The 17,547-nt window shown below is 35.4% G+C and overlaps 1 protein-coding gene across 3 annotated transcripts in view; it reads right to left on the minus strand.

The window, feature by feature from the left end:
* LOC117565669 (scavenger receptor class B member 1) overlaps positions 1-17,547 on the minus strand; it is a 32,979-nt gene that overhangs the window by 2,687 nt on the left and 12,745 nt on the right. Inside the window, exons 1-7 of one of the 3 annotated variants that reach the window (XM_034244901.2) lie at positions 14,447-15,097; positions 5,077-5,168; positions 4,609-4,769; positions 4,403-4,547; positions 1,526-1,954; positions 1,343-1,460; positions 288-454 (exon numbers count right to left, since the gene is read on the minus strand). In XM_034244901.2, the coding sequence (XP_034100792.1) occupies positions 288-454; positions 1,343-1,460; positions 1,526-1,954; positions 4,403-4,547; positions 4,609-4,769; positions 5,077-5,168; positions 14,447-14,750 (1,416 nt within the window). In that variant the 5' untranslated portion in view covers positions 14,751-15,097. Of the gene's footprint in view, positions 1-287; positions 455-1,342; positions 1,461-1,525; positions 1,955-4,402; positions 4,548-4,608; positions 4,770-5,076; positions 5,169-7,814; positions 7,963-14,446; positions 15,098-17,547 lie in introns of those variants that run through there. The other 2 variants (XM_052002613.1, XM_034244902.2) reach the window with 2 other exon arrangements.

The raw sequence follows: 17,547 nt of genomic DNA on the forward strand, positions 1-17,547 counted from the left end.
AACATAATGACTTATTGCCTGATTTAATCGAAGATTTTTTGAACGAGTTAATTGTAACACTTTAATGTGCATTTTTAATTCAATATACTGCCTACAATTTTGTGCGTTTAGTTAAATGTTTTACAGATGACGCTGTTGCTGTTGTTGTTGTTGTCTGCGATGATTGACAATTGAAAGTTGCCGCTATTAATGCGACATTAATAACAAGAGCAGCAACAAGGTGATGTTTTTGTTTATATGTATGTACATATGTTTTTGAGGAATAACGCATCCAAGGCTATACATACCGGTTGAATGACAAATGCCGTTGAGTGCTTTGCAGGATCAGGCTCCATGCCGGTAACATTCTCCACCAGGCCAACGTCACCATTCATAAAGTGCGGATAGCTTAGCGAGATGGGGAAGCCATAATAGCAGTCTGTGACGTCAATTAAGCCAACTGGCTGGCAGTCACCTGAAAGCAGCAGATGATGAGAAACATTAGTGAGCAACAATCGAGAAGCGAGAATCGACAATCGATAAGGTTAAAGTAGCGGAAAAACTTGAGCTATCGATGGCGAAATGAATGAACTTGTCATGCTACGCCCCCTTTTAAGGCAATCATCAGATGTCGTAGTTGATAGCGTGCTACGAGCTGGCAACGCGTAGTTTATCGTCGAATTAATACTTTCGTTTAAAGTATAAACGCACAGCAAAACAGGTAGCAATATCTTAAAAGTGCGGGGACTGACTTGGAAATACGCGTAAAGCACATTCAAAAATCTGTTTAATATTTAAAACGATGATCTTGGTCATTTCAGCTAATTATGTTTCATGGCATAACCCAAAATACATTCATTGGTAAATTGTCCAACGAACATCTCATTCATTCTCTTTCTCATGTTGAAAGTAGAGGGACTACCCTTAAACTCTTTGCGTCGGCCGGGTATGAAAAGTGCTTTGTTCCAACACGCGACATACTTTGGTTGACATCTGCGTCACAGCTCTATGGAATATTTTGTAAAATATTCTATGGACTCCCAACTCAATTTACAAATTTTACAAATTGTATTTAATATGAAGTAGTCAGCGGGCATCGTTAAGAAAACAAAACAAGAAATTATTGTGCTTTGTACTTGGGCAATTAAATGAACTGACATCGACCGTAAAGATTGAGACTTAGGTCGCTCGATGTCGTGGGTAAGTAAAACAGCAATAAAGGCTGCAGAAATGTTTTTATATTTCTTTTTAATTATCCAGTTAATTAAAACGGAATGACTGTAAGCATTTTATAGGCTGAATTAACGAGCCTAACTGATTGATTTAATATAAGGTAAAGGTATTTTAATTGAACTTGTCTTACCCTGGCGACAGAAACACTTGTTGTCCTCATTGATGGCACCATTGTCGAAGGCATTCTCCTCGAAAACATAATCGTATCCCTTCAGGCTGCCAAATGTGCGCTCCTCGCCAACTCGATACTGTCATCAAGAAGATCATTTAGATCAATTTCTGTTATAAGAATATATTTTTCTGTTTCGCTTACCAAATTGATGGGTCTGCACATGCTCTTGCGGAAGAACTTGACAGAGTCGTTGGGTTGAATGAAACTCTTGAACTTTGTGCCATCGGAGGCATACTCGATGTTACTGCAATGATCACCCTCCCATTGGGGCAACGTCTTCTCTCCCCTATAGGTGTCGTATAATCCCGATATCGAGGGATTCGCGGCGCCCGTATGGAACGTCTCAAAGTCAGTTGAGAAGTCATACATGCGATCAATGAGTCCGACCTTCTCGAATGATATCCAATTGGGCAGAAATGTGTTGCCCAACGTGGCCAATGGCGTTGGGAAGCCAAACATGAACTCCTTGGCTGTCATTCGCACTATGGGCTCTGACTGTGTGGTGGTGAAAAGCGTTTGCAGCGAGAGACGCACAAAGAAATTCTTTTCGGCAGTCAGATGTGAGATGGCCTGCAAGAAAAGTTAAGTGATTTATTTTAAGTTAATTTAAGTTGATTATTCACTACTACTTGTTAATACATTTTAATTGAATTCTGTAAAATTTTAAAGTCATTTTAGGCAATTTCCTTTAGGTTAATCATATTATGAATTGCAATCAGAAGTTAAATACAATTTTAACAAAACAAATCTATTCTTCACTTGATGCAATACCCTAAAATATACTCTTATATCTCTCTACACTTAACATTTTAATAAAATATAAATAATTTATGGACAGTCTAACTTCCAAAGGTTCATTCTTGATAGATTAGCCTCACACTTCTTAATGAAATGAAGGGCAGAAATGTTAATTGAGGCGAAGGTAGCTTGTTTTTCTTCGCATTTTCTAATGTAATTCCCCCAGCACCTCATACCTGTGCTTGTCATTCAAAAGTCCCCAGTTCAGGATACATACATCACCCTTAAAGTGCCTGGCATTTTACTTGCAATGCAGGGCGCGTCGCCAGTACTTATTATTGCCGTCATTATAGTCAGTAAATGGAGCATTTAACTACCAATAATTACACACTTCCTGTGTAGTAGCAGCTACTAACTGCAGCTAGTTAGACTAAGTGGTAAACTGACAGATTGCGGTCTCAGCTACCTCAGAGACAAGGGCCAATGCATTATTCATCTATTTCGGGAGAACTGCATTGGACCCGGATGCGATCGATCCACTTGCAGGTCTATTAAATTGTCAGCACGTGTTCTTGTTTTCTTGCTGCTGCCTCTTCTTCTTCTTCTGCTTTCAACTAAACAGAAAATGGCATTTTCCTATTATTTTTGTTTTAGTTAAAGTTTTGTTGTTTTGGCTTAAATTAAACAAGTTGGGGCCTAATTGCAGCCAATGCTAATTTTCAATATTTTTTAATTGAAACATCATAAAATCAGCAATATATACGATATAGTATGTGCATAAATTGATTGAATGAATATGTTTGATTTGTTTACGATATCAAATGCGATATCGTCATTAATCAGTGAAAATTGCTGACAATAACAAACACGCCCACAGACACTGCTGCGGTAATTATTATTGTAATAACAAATATGGCAACAACAATGACAGCGGCAACACCAACAACAACAACCACAGCAAGCACAATGACAACAACTAGCGAAACTTTCGAAAACTTCAAAATGAGCGCGAGAGTGTGAGAGGGACAGCCAGTAATGTCGTAAATAACTGTTGCAGTTTCGATAGACGCCGATTACTCGCACTGGCACTAACACACATGCACACTAGCATACTAACACACTGCAAGCGTCGCTCTTTCTTTTGCATTCTCCAACACTATCTCAAAGTGAGCAATTAATTGCCCACAATTTAGCTAAGCATATTGCCAATTTTGGTGGCTATTTTTATAGCGCTGCTGTTTTTTTTTGTAATCGTTAATATGTAACGTTTATTGACCTAAGCTTGGGTGAGAATTGTTGCTAATACAGCTGATTGTATACCACGAAATACCGAAATACTCTTACAAGCTGTTGATGTTTTACTATGATCTCCAATCTTCGGATTACCATTTGTTAATATTTCATTGAATATTTTTCTAATTATAAAAAATCTTTTTTATATCTCCTGACTCAATTCAAATTGATTTTTTGTTAAAACGCTATTCAATATAAGAAATATAAATACTTGTTGCAGAGAATATATAGTATATTTTAGCTATAATTTCTATATTCCTATTTCAGATTTTGTTATTTTATTAATATTAATTTCTTCCGTTTCTAATTTTAGTAATATTAATACTCATTTTAAATATTCTTTTTAGATCTCCTAACTAAATTTCTTTAATTGAAATTACAATATAAATATTTAATATCAAATTGAATTATGTAAATTTTTAAGTTGGAATAAATTAATGGATTTATATATCTCACAACTGTATAGCTGTATATACTTTAATTTAAGTGTTATAAACATATTGTGAATAAACTTCAAGAAGAGTATTTAATGTTCGTCGGATTGTAATTAGATCTTCAAGCATTGTTATAATTCAATAGGCTGCTTTCGTCATGTGTGCAGCACGCGATATTTATTGCTACTACTACTTAGCGTATAACGGAATTGTACGAGCATCGACTTAGTTGTTTTTTTTTAATTTTGTATAAGGAAATTAGCATGAGACGATATCACGACATGGAGCAATATCGCAATTGACAAATAGCCAATGATTAAAGAGACAATAATCTGTCATTCAGGTTGCATTAGATCTCGATGAACAATCAAAGTGCAAAGAACAGTTAATTAGCGATCGGAAGGGCAATTAACTATTTTCCAGCTGGGAAATTCCTGCCTACTACGTTGATTTCCTTTTAATTGCACATGCAATTTGTAAAGTATTTCCGATTATGAATGCACTTACTACGGAATATCTCTAGAATACTATTTGTTCTTTAAGATCCACTCACCAGCATTGCAATGTTAAGCATGACGACTTCGTCGTCCTCGCGACGTCCTTCGGAAAGATGTTCCTGCCAGACCAACGGATGACTGGGATTTGTGGACATTGTGTTGTTGTCATTGAACGTAATATTCTCATGGGTCATGAGCTCTCTGCAAAGTACAGAGGAAGTTAAGAAGCACACTCACGAAATGGGTTTAACTAGAAACTTACTTGTAGACATAGGGACCAACTTGCTCCACTTTCATCTTTTCGCGACCGGCGAGAAACGCTTCGGCATTGGTGATGTTGAATAGATATATTTTGATATACAAATCGACTGGTGGCTGGGCCCAAAGGTTGAAAATCTCCCCATTATCGTCCATTACCAATTTCTGCAAGAATACAACAAAAATAATATTATATATATAAAACTATTTATTATGGTGCGTTCAATGGCAGGCCGCAAATTGCAGTCCGAAAACGGATTGCATTTATGAACTATTTGAAATAGGTACGTGTCAATATCGAAGGCCTCGGGAAGAGGTTAAGAGGGGGGCGGCGCATAATTGTTTAAACATTTAGCCAAAAGGCTAAGGACGGCAGTTAAAACATACATTCATAGTATATACAAAAGCAAAACATGAAAATGCAAATAAAAATAAAAGCTTTAGTTTGAGCTTCAGCTTTTATTGAACTCACCCATTTGAATATCAAATCGTAGGGTTGAAACACTTTAACCAGCACCGCCGTTGTTATGGCCAAAAATCCAATGGCCAGCAACAAAAAGGCACCTGCAAAATCAAGAGTGAAAGAGAGGGGGAGATATTAGAAATAAGTGGTTGTATCGTCGAGTACATATAAATATCCTCATTAAGTTAATTAAGCCACGATTAATTATGCATAAATGTGTGTGTGTGTGTATGTGCGTGTGTGTGTGTGTGCGTGTGTGTGACACGCGAAAATGAAAATCGAAAAGCAAACGCACAAAATTTGCATATTAAAAATGATATTCTTATCATAATTTCGGCACACGAATTTATTCTTTACTATATATTATTTTTTGTTTCTTTAGTTTTGATATTCGGAAATCGGTATTCTTATACGATTTTTTTTTGGATTACGCGTGCTTGTTTGCCCTTGTAAAGAATTGGGAACTTGTCCACGTGAACTGGGTAACACGTGGAGAAATTTCAATAACAATACAACGAAATTGCGTATACGCAGCGCATAACTAATGAAGAACTTAAAGAGGATCACTTGTCTGACCCTGAGCCAGTCCAACGGTGTGTGAGTTCTGCTAATCGAGATGGAAAGCATTATGTCTGAGCACGACAGCAGCAGCAGGCGATTAACTCGTGAGTCGATTGAGTACTTGCAATCAGACACTAAATACATTCAATCGAGTTGTTGCAATGACGATGACGACGACGACGACGACAACGACGATGTCGCGGCGATTCTATGGCATATAAGTCACGGACCCGGCATATTTCTATATATACATATTTCGCTTTAAATGCGTGCATATAAATCTCTTCATTAAGGCAACAAAGAGAAACAGCAACAGCAACAACTATAGCGAGTGAGCACTGTGATCAATTATGAGTGTAAGCACAAGCTGCTTGTCAACTTGTTTTTCTCGTCTCTGCGCCACGGTGGCCCAACACCAAGTGTTACTTACACTGGTCAAGAACTTGTGTCGCCTATTGTCCGCGTGTGTTGCAAATATTGAAATTCTCTGCTGGAAATGCGTGGCAACGACACGTGCAAAGACAGAGAGACAGACGGACGGACAGACGGACGGAAAGATGGCAACTGGTTCCACATTGTTATGCCAAGCGATCAACATTCAAATATATGTGCAAGTATGCTACGACATCTGCCAAGGAATAGAGGAATATATAGACAACTGTTGTTGTCACTGACTTGTTTGGCTTTTAATGACTTTAGTATTGAAATGCACAAACAAAAGTGGTTTAATGGGTATGCACGACTCATTGGCGATGACGTTAATGCAGCGGCTATCTATACGAATATTTTGCGGGTATCGCTTGTACTGCTGATTGCTTCGTTAATTTGCCTTTCAATTGAGTAGTACTAATTAAAATATATATATTATATTTTAGGCACAGCTTCCAGACCTATCTCAACAGTTAAGCAAAGGTGAGACTTAGAAGAAAACAGTGCAGAGAAGAGTAAACTTCGTGAATAAAAGATAAATTAAGCTGAAGAATTGTTCAAAAATATATTTTACAATATACATATATACTACTTAAATTGTGTGTGGCTTTACTTTAAAAATAATTGATTATTTCGAAATTATTAAATAATTTTTGATTGTCATAGACTACTACTACTATTTTTTTTTTACTTCTATTACTATTTACTTCATAAATGCCAAATTGTCTACTGTATTCTCTGCTAGAAATAAAACTGATTTAATTCTCGATATATAATATAAATTGCTATAATATTACTATTTAAATATGCATTGCATTATTTACTCAAAAATAAAAGTGCTTCAACCTTAAGTTGTACTATAAATACTACAAAATATTCTGTGCATTTTATTTTATTGCTTTATTGTTGTTATTTACTTTAAATAAGCAAAACTGTCTAATGTATCGTCTGCCACAATGACAAGTGCTACAATCATTACCTCTTTTAAAATTACTATTTATATTTCATTGCTATATTATTGTTATGAATTTTTAATATTCAAATTAAGTTACTATATTCTTCACTGAAAATAAAACTACTATAATCTCTAGCACTATTTTAATTACTGTGAATCTACTGCATAATATTCTATTTAGATTTCGAGTAGTTTCTCTACACAATAATTCACTTTAATCCATTACCTCAACTGTGTGGAATATTACAAAACAGTCAACAGATATTTTTCTCACTTAATAACACTTTTTAAATCACCACAATTTCCTTAACCAGTGAACAATTAATAGTTCAATATAACTGAGATGAGCTGAGCTAACGGCAAAGTTGCGTCTGTGGCATCATTGACGAAAGAGTTTTGAGAATGATGATGAAACTGAAACCACGCTGAACTTGATGATTCATGCAACCCGTTAGCCAGACTTTGCTTGATCTTGATCTTGAGGCACAAGACCGCAAAGCGCATATCGAGTTTGTGGCGACCTTTGTCTGCTTGTCGCCAGTTTCTTTAACTCGATTTCTCTGTCTCTCTATTTCTTGGTTCTTTGCTGGCATTGAACTTGTTCTTCTGCGGAATTCCTGATTAGTGGCATGCAACCTGTTTGCAGCAAAAGGGGATTTTCCTTTCAACGCTGAAGCTGCAGCTGCAGCTGCAACAACTGATTGCCAATTTTATGTTCGCCTTATTTATAGAAGCACTATGTGCAATAAAATCGAATAGCCTATGCATAGATAGCTAACTAATTAACCGTTTGGCATCTTACACATCACTTGGCGGCGATCTTGCAGCTGCTGAAAGTGCCGCAGCTTCTCCAGCGAGAAGCGACGATGCGAGTAGAGGGCACCCAGAAAGTCCTTCAGCGACTGACGCCGAAGACGACGACGCACCACCGTCATGATGAGACGACACAAATATCGATTTTATATAGTTAAAAGTGTAACTTTTCTATTACAATTATGATTGTTGTTAATTTAATAGATATTGTTGTGATCGTTGCAAAGTCAAAGCCAAACTAAATGTGCTTGAATTGTCAAGGGTCCCAAGTACCCTCGGCTACTTTCATTTCGCAGCGCAGCAAATATTAATTGCTTTTGCATACGCTTCCCAAGGGTATGCACGACTAAGCAGACAGCACAGCAAAGTAAACAAAATACTTTTATATATTGTTTGTTGTAGAATTTTAAGCTTCTATTTTGAACTTATTCTTGTCATTTGTATTCCATATTTGTATATACAATTTAAATCAAATTAGTGCTTAATTATTGAACTTGAACTTGACTTGAAGTTTTTAATTCAATTTAATTGCATTGAGTTTCTGTTTATAAACTATTCTTAAACAAGCTTTCAGACTGCCAATTATTTCAGTTATTAAAAGTTCATAAATAAACGCGATCATTAGAAAGTGTGTAGCGAGTTCTAATTGATCAGATGATGAACGAATTGTTGTTGATCATTTTCGATAGCCGTTAATCAATAATTTGGCATGCACAGCACGAAGACAAATTTAGTGGCTAGGTGCAAACGACAAAGTTATAAACAAAGAGCGCTTCTGTCTGTCTGTCTGACAGTCTATATATTGATTTGCCAGAAATCTTGATTATTTCTTTCAAAAATGCAAATGTTTAATGGCTTTGTTTGTTTGCCAAAATAACGAAAATATATTTGTCAGTTGGCTATTCGATTAATTCGATTATGTGCGGCACGTTCGCTTGGTGCGCCTGCCACCCACATTGTTTGTTTTCGGCCAACGAAAAGAATTTCGTGGGAATGTTGCCGCTAATTCGCAGTTGGAGCACGCAACGCACGCGTATCGACAACAACGGGCAACATCGATAGCGATAGCGATGGAGATAGCTATAGCGATAGCGACGACTGCCAAGTTCGTGTCTTAAGTCTTTTGTTTGCATATCATAAACAAACGAAAAAAGTTCGCTTGTAACAAGTAAACAAAACAAAACAGGAAAATCAACAAGATTCTCTGTTGCGTCATTCTGATAAACTTCGATTCAAAAAAAAAAAAGGGGGCGGGCCTGGCTACCGTTGAACCTTTTGTACGATCATCAGTTTTTTTTTTTTTTTGCTTTCTGCCAGATCTTCAATTAAGATTATCTATCGCTCATCGGGGTTTGCTGTTTGTTGATTGCTGTAGCCTGTAGGGCAAGTTCGTTTTGCTAAATTGGTTATAATCATTAGTTGGGCCCGCGCGCATATTGATTTATAATCATGTTCAGCAATTGCGATCTCAGCAGAACCTGATCCAAATTTGAAGCTTTGATCTGACGTCACCAAAAGGTGACTGACCAATATTGAATTAAAACGAATTACGAAATTCATTGTGAGCGCATTTGCTATAATTATACACATTTAAAGTTGCATCTAGCAATTTATAAAGTGCAAGTAGTGTTAAGTCATGAATTAATTACAAACATTCGCATTGATTAGCGGCTTTTATGAAAGAATATTTATTAATTTATGGATAAACAATATCTGCAAGAACTCTTCAAATTAAGTGCTTTTCAATAGGCTGTTAGCGAATATATTTTTAGCTCTATAAATGCAAATTTGAAATTCTTGATAACATAATTATAAATGACATAAGCGAGATGCGAAGCATTAAAAATCATGTTCTCCTTTTGAATTTCTTTTATGGAATTCATTCGCTTTTAGACCCACTTAATTTTTCAAATTTTTTACACATTTTCGTTTTTATTTATTTAATGGCCCATTTACTTTTTGGCTTCACACGCGATAAATGGCAATTCTTCATTGCTCAGCAAAATTGGCTAAACAATTTCTCTGCGATCGACGGCGATTGAGTAAAAAGCAAACAGAGAACAGCTGTTGGAATAGGAATGAATCATTGCAGCATTAGTCGATATTTATTTGCTAGCAATGATTTGGCAATTTTCGCAATGTACGTTAAGTAGTATGCTAAGCATCGAATGGGGGGAATTACCAAAGAGAGATATAGAAAGCAAGTATGCGAAGAGCTTCTATTGGAAGTGACACGCTGAAGCTGACGAGTGTAAACAAAACTGACGCAAATTGATTATGCGACGACAGACAAGTAATTTTTACTGCAAGATGATGATTGCAACATTTCTGTTGCAGCAACATGTTGCAGCAGCAGCTGGGCAATAACTGCAAGCAAACATTTTTAATGAGTTTTATTTGTTGTACCGAGTATCTCTTGATTTTGCCTTTTTTTTTGGCTTATAACTTTTGCAGCAGCAATTGCCTAAAAAAGAAAATTGCAGCGAGAGGGAAAAGCTGACGCCCACTTTGCTGTCTGCTGTCTGCTATCTGCTGATGTTGCAAGAGCTGCTTCAACTTGAGTCTTGGGGGGGCATTACGAACATGTCTTTAAGTTGCCAAATGAAATTATAACCGATTGCAAAGAGTTAAAGAGTTGTTGCTGTTGTTAAGGATAGCGCAGAGAACTCTTAAAAGATTACGCTAATACACCATTTTATGATACTTCATATTATTATTAATATTTATGCCTAAACTTGTTTCGGCACCGATTTTGGTAAAGACAATAATAATAACTGTAGTATTTATGATTGCTGAGAATTTCATTGTAATATATAAATATATAAATATATCCCTCGGTATATTTTTAGTATTTTTGCTTTGGCTGACAATCGAATCTAGCAATTCATCGATATACCGAATATGACTCTTGACATTTTTTAGAATTTTTGTAGTATATTATTTGGTATATTTTAAGAATTCGAGCAGCTTTAAGTTGCCAAATAAAATTATAAGTGATTGCAAAGAGCTAAAGAGTTGTTGCTGTCGAGAACTCTTAAAAGATTTCGCTAATAAACCCATTTTATGATACTTGTATCAATTTCGTTGTTTTGTGTGTTGAAAGTTCGCACGAGTTGAAGTATTATGGTATTATTATTATGCATGCCTTAAACTTGTTTCGGCACTTAACTCAAATTCAACTCAGCTGGCGAATGGCTTACAATAGTTGAATCTCCCAGTTCAACATTCTATAAGCCAGAAATACAGCAAACAGCAACGAAAAAATAAACATACTCGAATGATGTCTGATGCGATCGATGATGTTCATGATGCGGCAGTGCGAACAGCGAAAAATACCACAAGATTTTTTTTGTTTCGCCTTCTATTTATTATCAGCAATGAACCGCTTTTTTGCATAAATAATTATTGCAAATAAAAGACAAAAGCGAAGACGAAGACGAAGCAACAGCAACACGCGAGAAACTAAAAATATAAAATAAATACATAAACGATCGCTCTGGCAATCCTGTTTGGCCATGAACAGGCACTTTTATTGTATTGTAATTATTTATATTCAGTGTGAATATCATCGATTTGTGTTGTTGTTGTTGTTGTAGTTGTACTACGATCAATTAATGCGAGCAGAGTGCGAAACTTGTTCACAACCTGAAGATGTTGCGAATGTCTATGAGGGGCGTCGCTTGAATTGTCTTTTGCGCGCTTCTGATTAATTAATTTGCAACAATCGATTTGCTAATTCTTTCGCCTGGTTTTGCCACTTTACTGCTATACGAAATATATGTTTCTTCCACTTGACATTAATTGCATTTGTTTTCTTAATATTCATTTATCTACAATTCATTGCGTACTTCATTCAATATTCGATATATTGTATTTATGTTTATTTATTTTCGACACTTTATTGGACGCACGTGTCAACTTTTATTTTGCTTTCAAAAATGCTTTGCATGCCAAATGATCTCTGCTACTTTTATGCGATCCAAATGATTTACGATCAAGATCATAAATAAATAAATCAGCTGTTTACTTTTTGATTTGTATTTTGTATATTGTATTTTGTATTGCAATTTGTGAACTTTATCCACATCGCCAACGCCAACGCGATCGCCTCGTGGCTCCAATTAGAAAACAATTTCAATATTTACACAGCAATTAAAAGGCATTTAAAATATCTCGTTGCGCTTTCACCTTTTAATGTTTCGTAGTAAAGCCGACCTGTTTAATTAGTGACTAGATCTGAACCGAACAAACAATCTTTTTTTTTATGTCGATGACTAATAAAACAAGTAAAAATCACACTCAATTGTGAACTACATTTGAATTAATTGCAATTATGCAAGAACTGGTTCAGCGTTTATCGCAATAAATAGATCACATCGAAGGCTCTCAATAGGAAGTCGAGGCTCTTCCCGTAAATCACAAATTAAAACACACACACACACACTCTCTCAAATTTCACTTTCATATCACATTTCGAACTTGAATTTCCATTTCGAGCGCAAATTTTTGCATTGTATTGAAGGTTTGTTTGTACAGGAATTTATTCTAAATCAGCAAGATTTGATCACTTTAATATTATATAATATTTTGAAATTATTGAGAGTATTTTAGATCAGCAAATAGTGTTGATATTTATCATTTTACTATATTTTACCTACACTCAAATAAAGATTAGGAATTGGAAGTATATTCAAATCAAAAATAATTGATGTGGACTTCTTCTATATAAATCAATTATTCAGCAAAATAAAAATACAGAGATTCATTCTAGATTTGCAACTGAAACTGAAACTTCACTTGATTAATTACTCAATCTATAATAATAATGTAAATAGTATTGATCATTATTGTTGAATTCTTCAAATAATCAGCAAAATAAAGGTATTGATATGCGTTCTATATCAATAAGAAAAACACAGTTCATATTCATAAAAATATTATCTAATTACTCTATTTTAACTACACACAAAAACAATTCAATAATTATTTTGACTTTTTTTCATACAAATAAATTATTCAGAAAAATATAGATATAGAGTTGATATTTATAAATTTTATGACACTTTTAATAATCTTAACTACACATCGTTAAAGTTCTAGAACTACCGAGATAAACAGTAATAAAAATAAAGATAGTATTGATGATTATTTTTAGCTTTATGCAAAAATGAAGCAATAATAAAATCGATCTGTAATTTTATTCCGTCAGAGTATCTCCACTTCAGTGTAATTAAATTCCACAAGTAATCACATATCTTTATCAATTTTCGTACACAATGTCATTAAACTACCTCAGCTTTCAGCTCCTCCGCCCGGCAAAAACTACACACAATACTATCTATATCTATATAAACGGTTGTCGTCCGTTTCTTCGTTTCTGCGCATATCCAAAAACAATATATGTGTAGATATATTTTTATTGTTTATTTTATTTTATTATTTTGATTTGAAGTTTTTTTGTGTTCATTGTTCATACAGTTTTTTTTTGTTTTTTTTTTTATTGAGCAGCATTTATAAGGAAGTAAATCTATACAGACATCAACTAATTGCGTTCGATTATTATTATTCGTTTTTTGTGATTTCATGTTGAGTTTTCGACAGCATTTTGTATTTATTTTTCTTTATAGAATTTATTTATTACCGATTCGCCGATTCGCTTTATGTTAGTTTTTAGTTGTGAGCACTTTTTTGGATTTTCTTCGCTTCTCTTTCGCGTTTAATTTGCTGTGTAAATAAAGAACTACTACCAAAGAAATAAATAAAAAATGTGCGAAATTCGTGTTGTTCTTGACTTTTGAAAGAAACGCGCGCTTGAGATGTTTTCGATGTTTTTTCTTCTTCCAGCGCATTTAATCGCATTTCGTACATGTTTTTCAGTATATGGTTAGATCGGGGTGTTAATGAAGGTGAGATGCGGTAGCAACAGAGCTATCACAGAGGTCGCAATCACAAAACAAAAGCAACAACTGCAAAACATGTGCAACAAGCCCCTCAAAGTGCTGTAAAAGTCGCTGGCGTTTTAAAACGCGCCAAAAACGCGCAGAGAAGGAAAAATAAATACAAATGCACATAGAAGTAAACTTGTATTGGCTTCTAGGATTTCTAGCATTTGGTCAAGTTCAATGTTAATGCGAGTGCGACTAACGTTTTTATATATTTATTTATTTGGTTGTGCATTTTTGATTTAATTTGATTGTTTGGTTTTTAGGTTTTGTCGGTTTTTTGGTTTTGTTCGGTTTTTTTTTGTCAGTTTTTTGTATTTCTCGCTATATTGACTGACGACGAGAGTTCGAGAAGAAGTGCAAACTGTGTCAGTGTCAAAGAGTTGGCTAATCAAGTGCTATGCTAAACAGCGACAATGTTTGTTCCGCGTGGCGTTTTGTCCGAAACGCGACGAAGCACATTTTCATAATTAATGCAAAGCAAATGCTGATGCCGATGCTGATGCGGCTGCTGATGCGAGATTTTGGGCCATAATTGATCAATGATTAATGAATTGAATGAATATTAGATTTCAAGACGAAACTTCGAGAAGGCGCACACAACAATCATAATAAAAAAACACCTTAAACACTTCCACTTAGTACTTTTCGATCGTTGTTAATTCGGCACTTGACTTACGTGTGGGTGATCGAGCATTGCGTTTGCCATGATGTTGCTCATTGAAGAAGCTGCCCAATATATCGATGGGCTTCATCGAGCGATTCGCTTTGAGACTCTTGCGACGCTGAGCGCGTTGCAGAGCCGCCAGCGCAGCTCCAGCTCCAGCTCCAGTTGCATCCGAGTCTGGCAAGGATGTGGCTGATTGGGCAATAGCAGCTAAAGGAGTAGCATTTGTTGTTGTTGTTGTTGGCAGAGGGGATTCCTCGTCGCTCACACATACGGCACTGTAGCGACGCGCAAACATTTTGCCAAAGTCCTTCATTATTGCATTTGCTTAATAAGTACGAACGATAAAAAACACTGCAGATTTCTTTTTACTTATTTTCTGTTTTTTCAGTTGAACGCGGCGGCACTTGAAAACTTTATTCGCTGCGGCAGCTCCTTAAAAATCAATTAACACTTGGCCAGTAATAAAAATAACATTTAGTTTGTATGTTTGTTTGCTTGTTGTATAATAAACATCGAGTTCGAGTTTGCGATCAATCAATCATCAATAATCTTATCTTTTGTTGTAGCTTAACTAAGTATCTAAGTATCTTGTATCTTTGTATCTTTATCCTATAACTTGGGATCGGGCCTAAGCGCGTTTGCGTCCGTTCGCTGGCGTTGCTCGCTTATGAATGAAAACCCGGACGTGCGACACTCGCACCAGGTAAAGTTACGGCTTTCAATTTCCACAGTACGCGATCGCGTTTTTACTTGTCCGTCAACTCAACTCAAGACAAGTCTCTTGCTCTTGCTCTCTCTCTCTAGCTCTCTTTCTGCGCTGCGCTCTCTTTAGGGTTTCTCGTTCGCTCTCACTCTCGCTTGCGTTACGTTACGTTACGCTACGCTACGTTACGTGACGTTATGCTCAGCTCAGCTCAGCTCAGCTGTTGTGCTTTGTTTTGAGCCGGTCTGCTCTTCAGAAAGCAGCTTCTGCTCGCATGATTCTCAGATCTGATGTTGTTGTTGTCGACATCAAAAAAGGCTGTAAACTCGTTTTTGGCGACGTTTCGCATTTTGGGGAAATACCACTCGCTATTTGATCGTAAATGCGGCTACTTCAGTAGTGTCTACGCCAACATTACTCATACGACGCGTGGTCTCTCGCTCAGCATGGAAAACTTTTCAAAGCGTTTTTACATATTGCGATCACAGCAGTTGTGCGGCGTATGTAGTATGTGCCAGACATCTAAATACGCAATTTCAATCAAGTTTATGGCTCGTCTCGCTTTTGTGTCTCTTGTCTTCAGACACTAAACAATAAAAAACTCAATCACCTTCAGTTTTGCATGCAGCAGAAGATGTTGCTTTTTATGCCATCATCTTCTTTTTTTGTCGATTCTAATTCAGTTCGAAATTTCTCGACTTTGGTTTCGATTTCCATCGATGCCGCCCATTTCTATACAGACAGAGAATCTGTGCAAATATTTTAAGTATTTGCAATGCTATTTTTTGATTGAGGGGGCTCGACGATTGCAAGTGCCTTGATTGAGGGTTTTGCCAAACAATCACGAGTATCAATCACAGCTGCTGGAAGGCCCGACTCAACCAGAAGCTTGGCTTACTCAAGCGACACTTCCTGATTTGGCCAATAGCAATTGCTTTGTGCTTATCTTAGGTGTAAACATAGCTATTATATGAATCAAGTTTTCTCTTATTGATTATTGACTGCGAATGCATTTGACAAGCACAATAATCGCGTGAGAACATTCGCTAGTCATATTTCTTTAATCAGCATTATCTGAGAATTCAATTTACAAAAATTTCAAATACTTTTTTGTATTTTTCTTTTTTGTCGTTGCATACTTTTGGATCATTTGCCACTGTCTGAAACTGATTTATATTTACTATTATTTAGTATGTGACTAATCTTTATAATTAATAATATCAATAATTGTTGTTTTATTAAATGTAGAACCTAATCCCTTGAGACTAAAATGAGGGTCGAGGTTGATTAGATTAGCTTAAGCTTTAGCTTGTATAAGCTTTAATTTCCATTATATTTTATATTCAATACCATGTAATTAAAAAGCTAAATATAATGCTGGAATCATCATCAAATTAATTGAATTTAAGTTACAAATGTGTTGTAATAAAAATACAAACAACATTGCAACTATTTAGATATGCACGAATGAAATTTAATAGTATAATCAAATAAGAAAGCTTCAGTCGAGTGTGCTCAACTGTGAGCTACTTGCTACCTATTTAAAATAAAACCATATTCAACAAATTTACTAAAAATATACCGCAAAAATAGTAAAATATACCATATAATGACAATATACCACTAAGGATAAAATATACCAGATTCTTAAACGTTATTTGCTATACAAAAATATATCCGTAATAACTTTTGATCGCAACCAAATTTTCAGGAATCATATATGAGAGATTCCTTCTGTCTGTTACATATATGTATTTCCTGCAGGCACAAAGTTATAATAGCCTTCTATAATAAATTGACTGTTAATTTCTGACAATATTTCAAGGTTCACTTTACACAAATTAATACAAATTTAAATCAAATCAATCAGCTTTATTCTCGTATTTCTGGTGTAGTTTTCACCGCAAATATATTTCGATAAATTTGTCTAGAGTCAGCTTAAATAACAACTTATTTTTATTGTTGTTAAGTGATTGCATTGCATGCAAAATTATGCCATTGAACTTGACTTTGCAATTGGACGCTTGCAATAAAACAAAACATATAATTAAATTGTTGTTATTCATGAATATTGAATATTTTGTTGACTTTTTTCGTTTGTTCATAATTGTTATAAATAAATGGGAGTGAGAGACAGAGAGAGAGAGAGAGAGGAGTAGATGAGGATGCTTTAATCAATTTCCGCATTAACAAATCGATTGCCGTTAATCTTTGACTCATAGGCAGGCAACAATAACAATAACATTAACAATAACAAATAGGCAAAAAAACACACAGCGACAATAGTAAACGCGGCAAGTTTGTTAATCTGTCCCAAAAGAGATGTCAATTCATTCCCATTGTCTGATTTGTCTACTCTATGAGCATTCAGTTGTTGGCCACAAAGTCATATAGCCAGTTAAGACAG

This window comes from Drosophila albomicans, chromosome 2L (genome assembly GCF_009650485.2).
Source record: "Drosophila albomicans strain 15112-1751.03 chromosome 2L, ASM965048v2, whole genome shotgun sequence".
NCBI classification, from domain to species: Eukaryota; Metazoa; Arthropoda; class Insecta; order Diptera; family Drosophilidae; genus Drosophila; species Drosophila albomicans.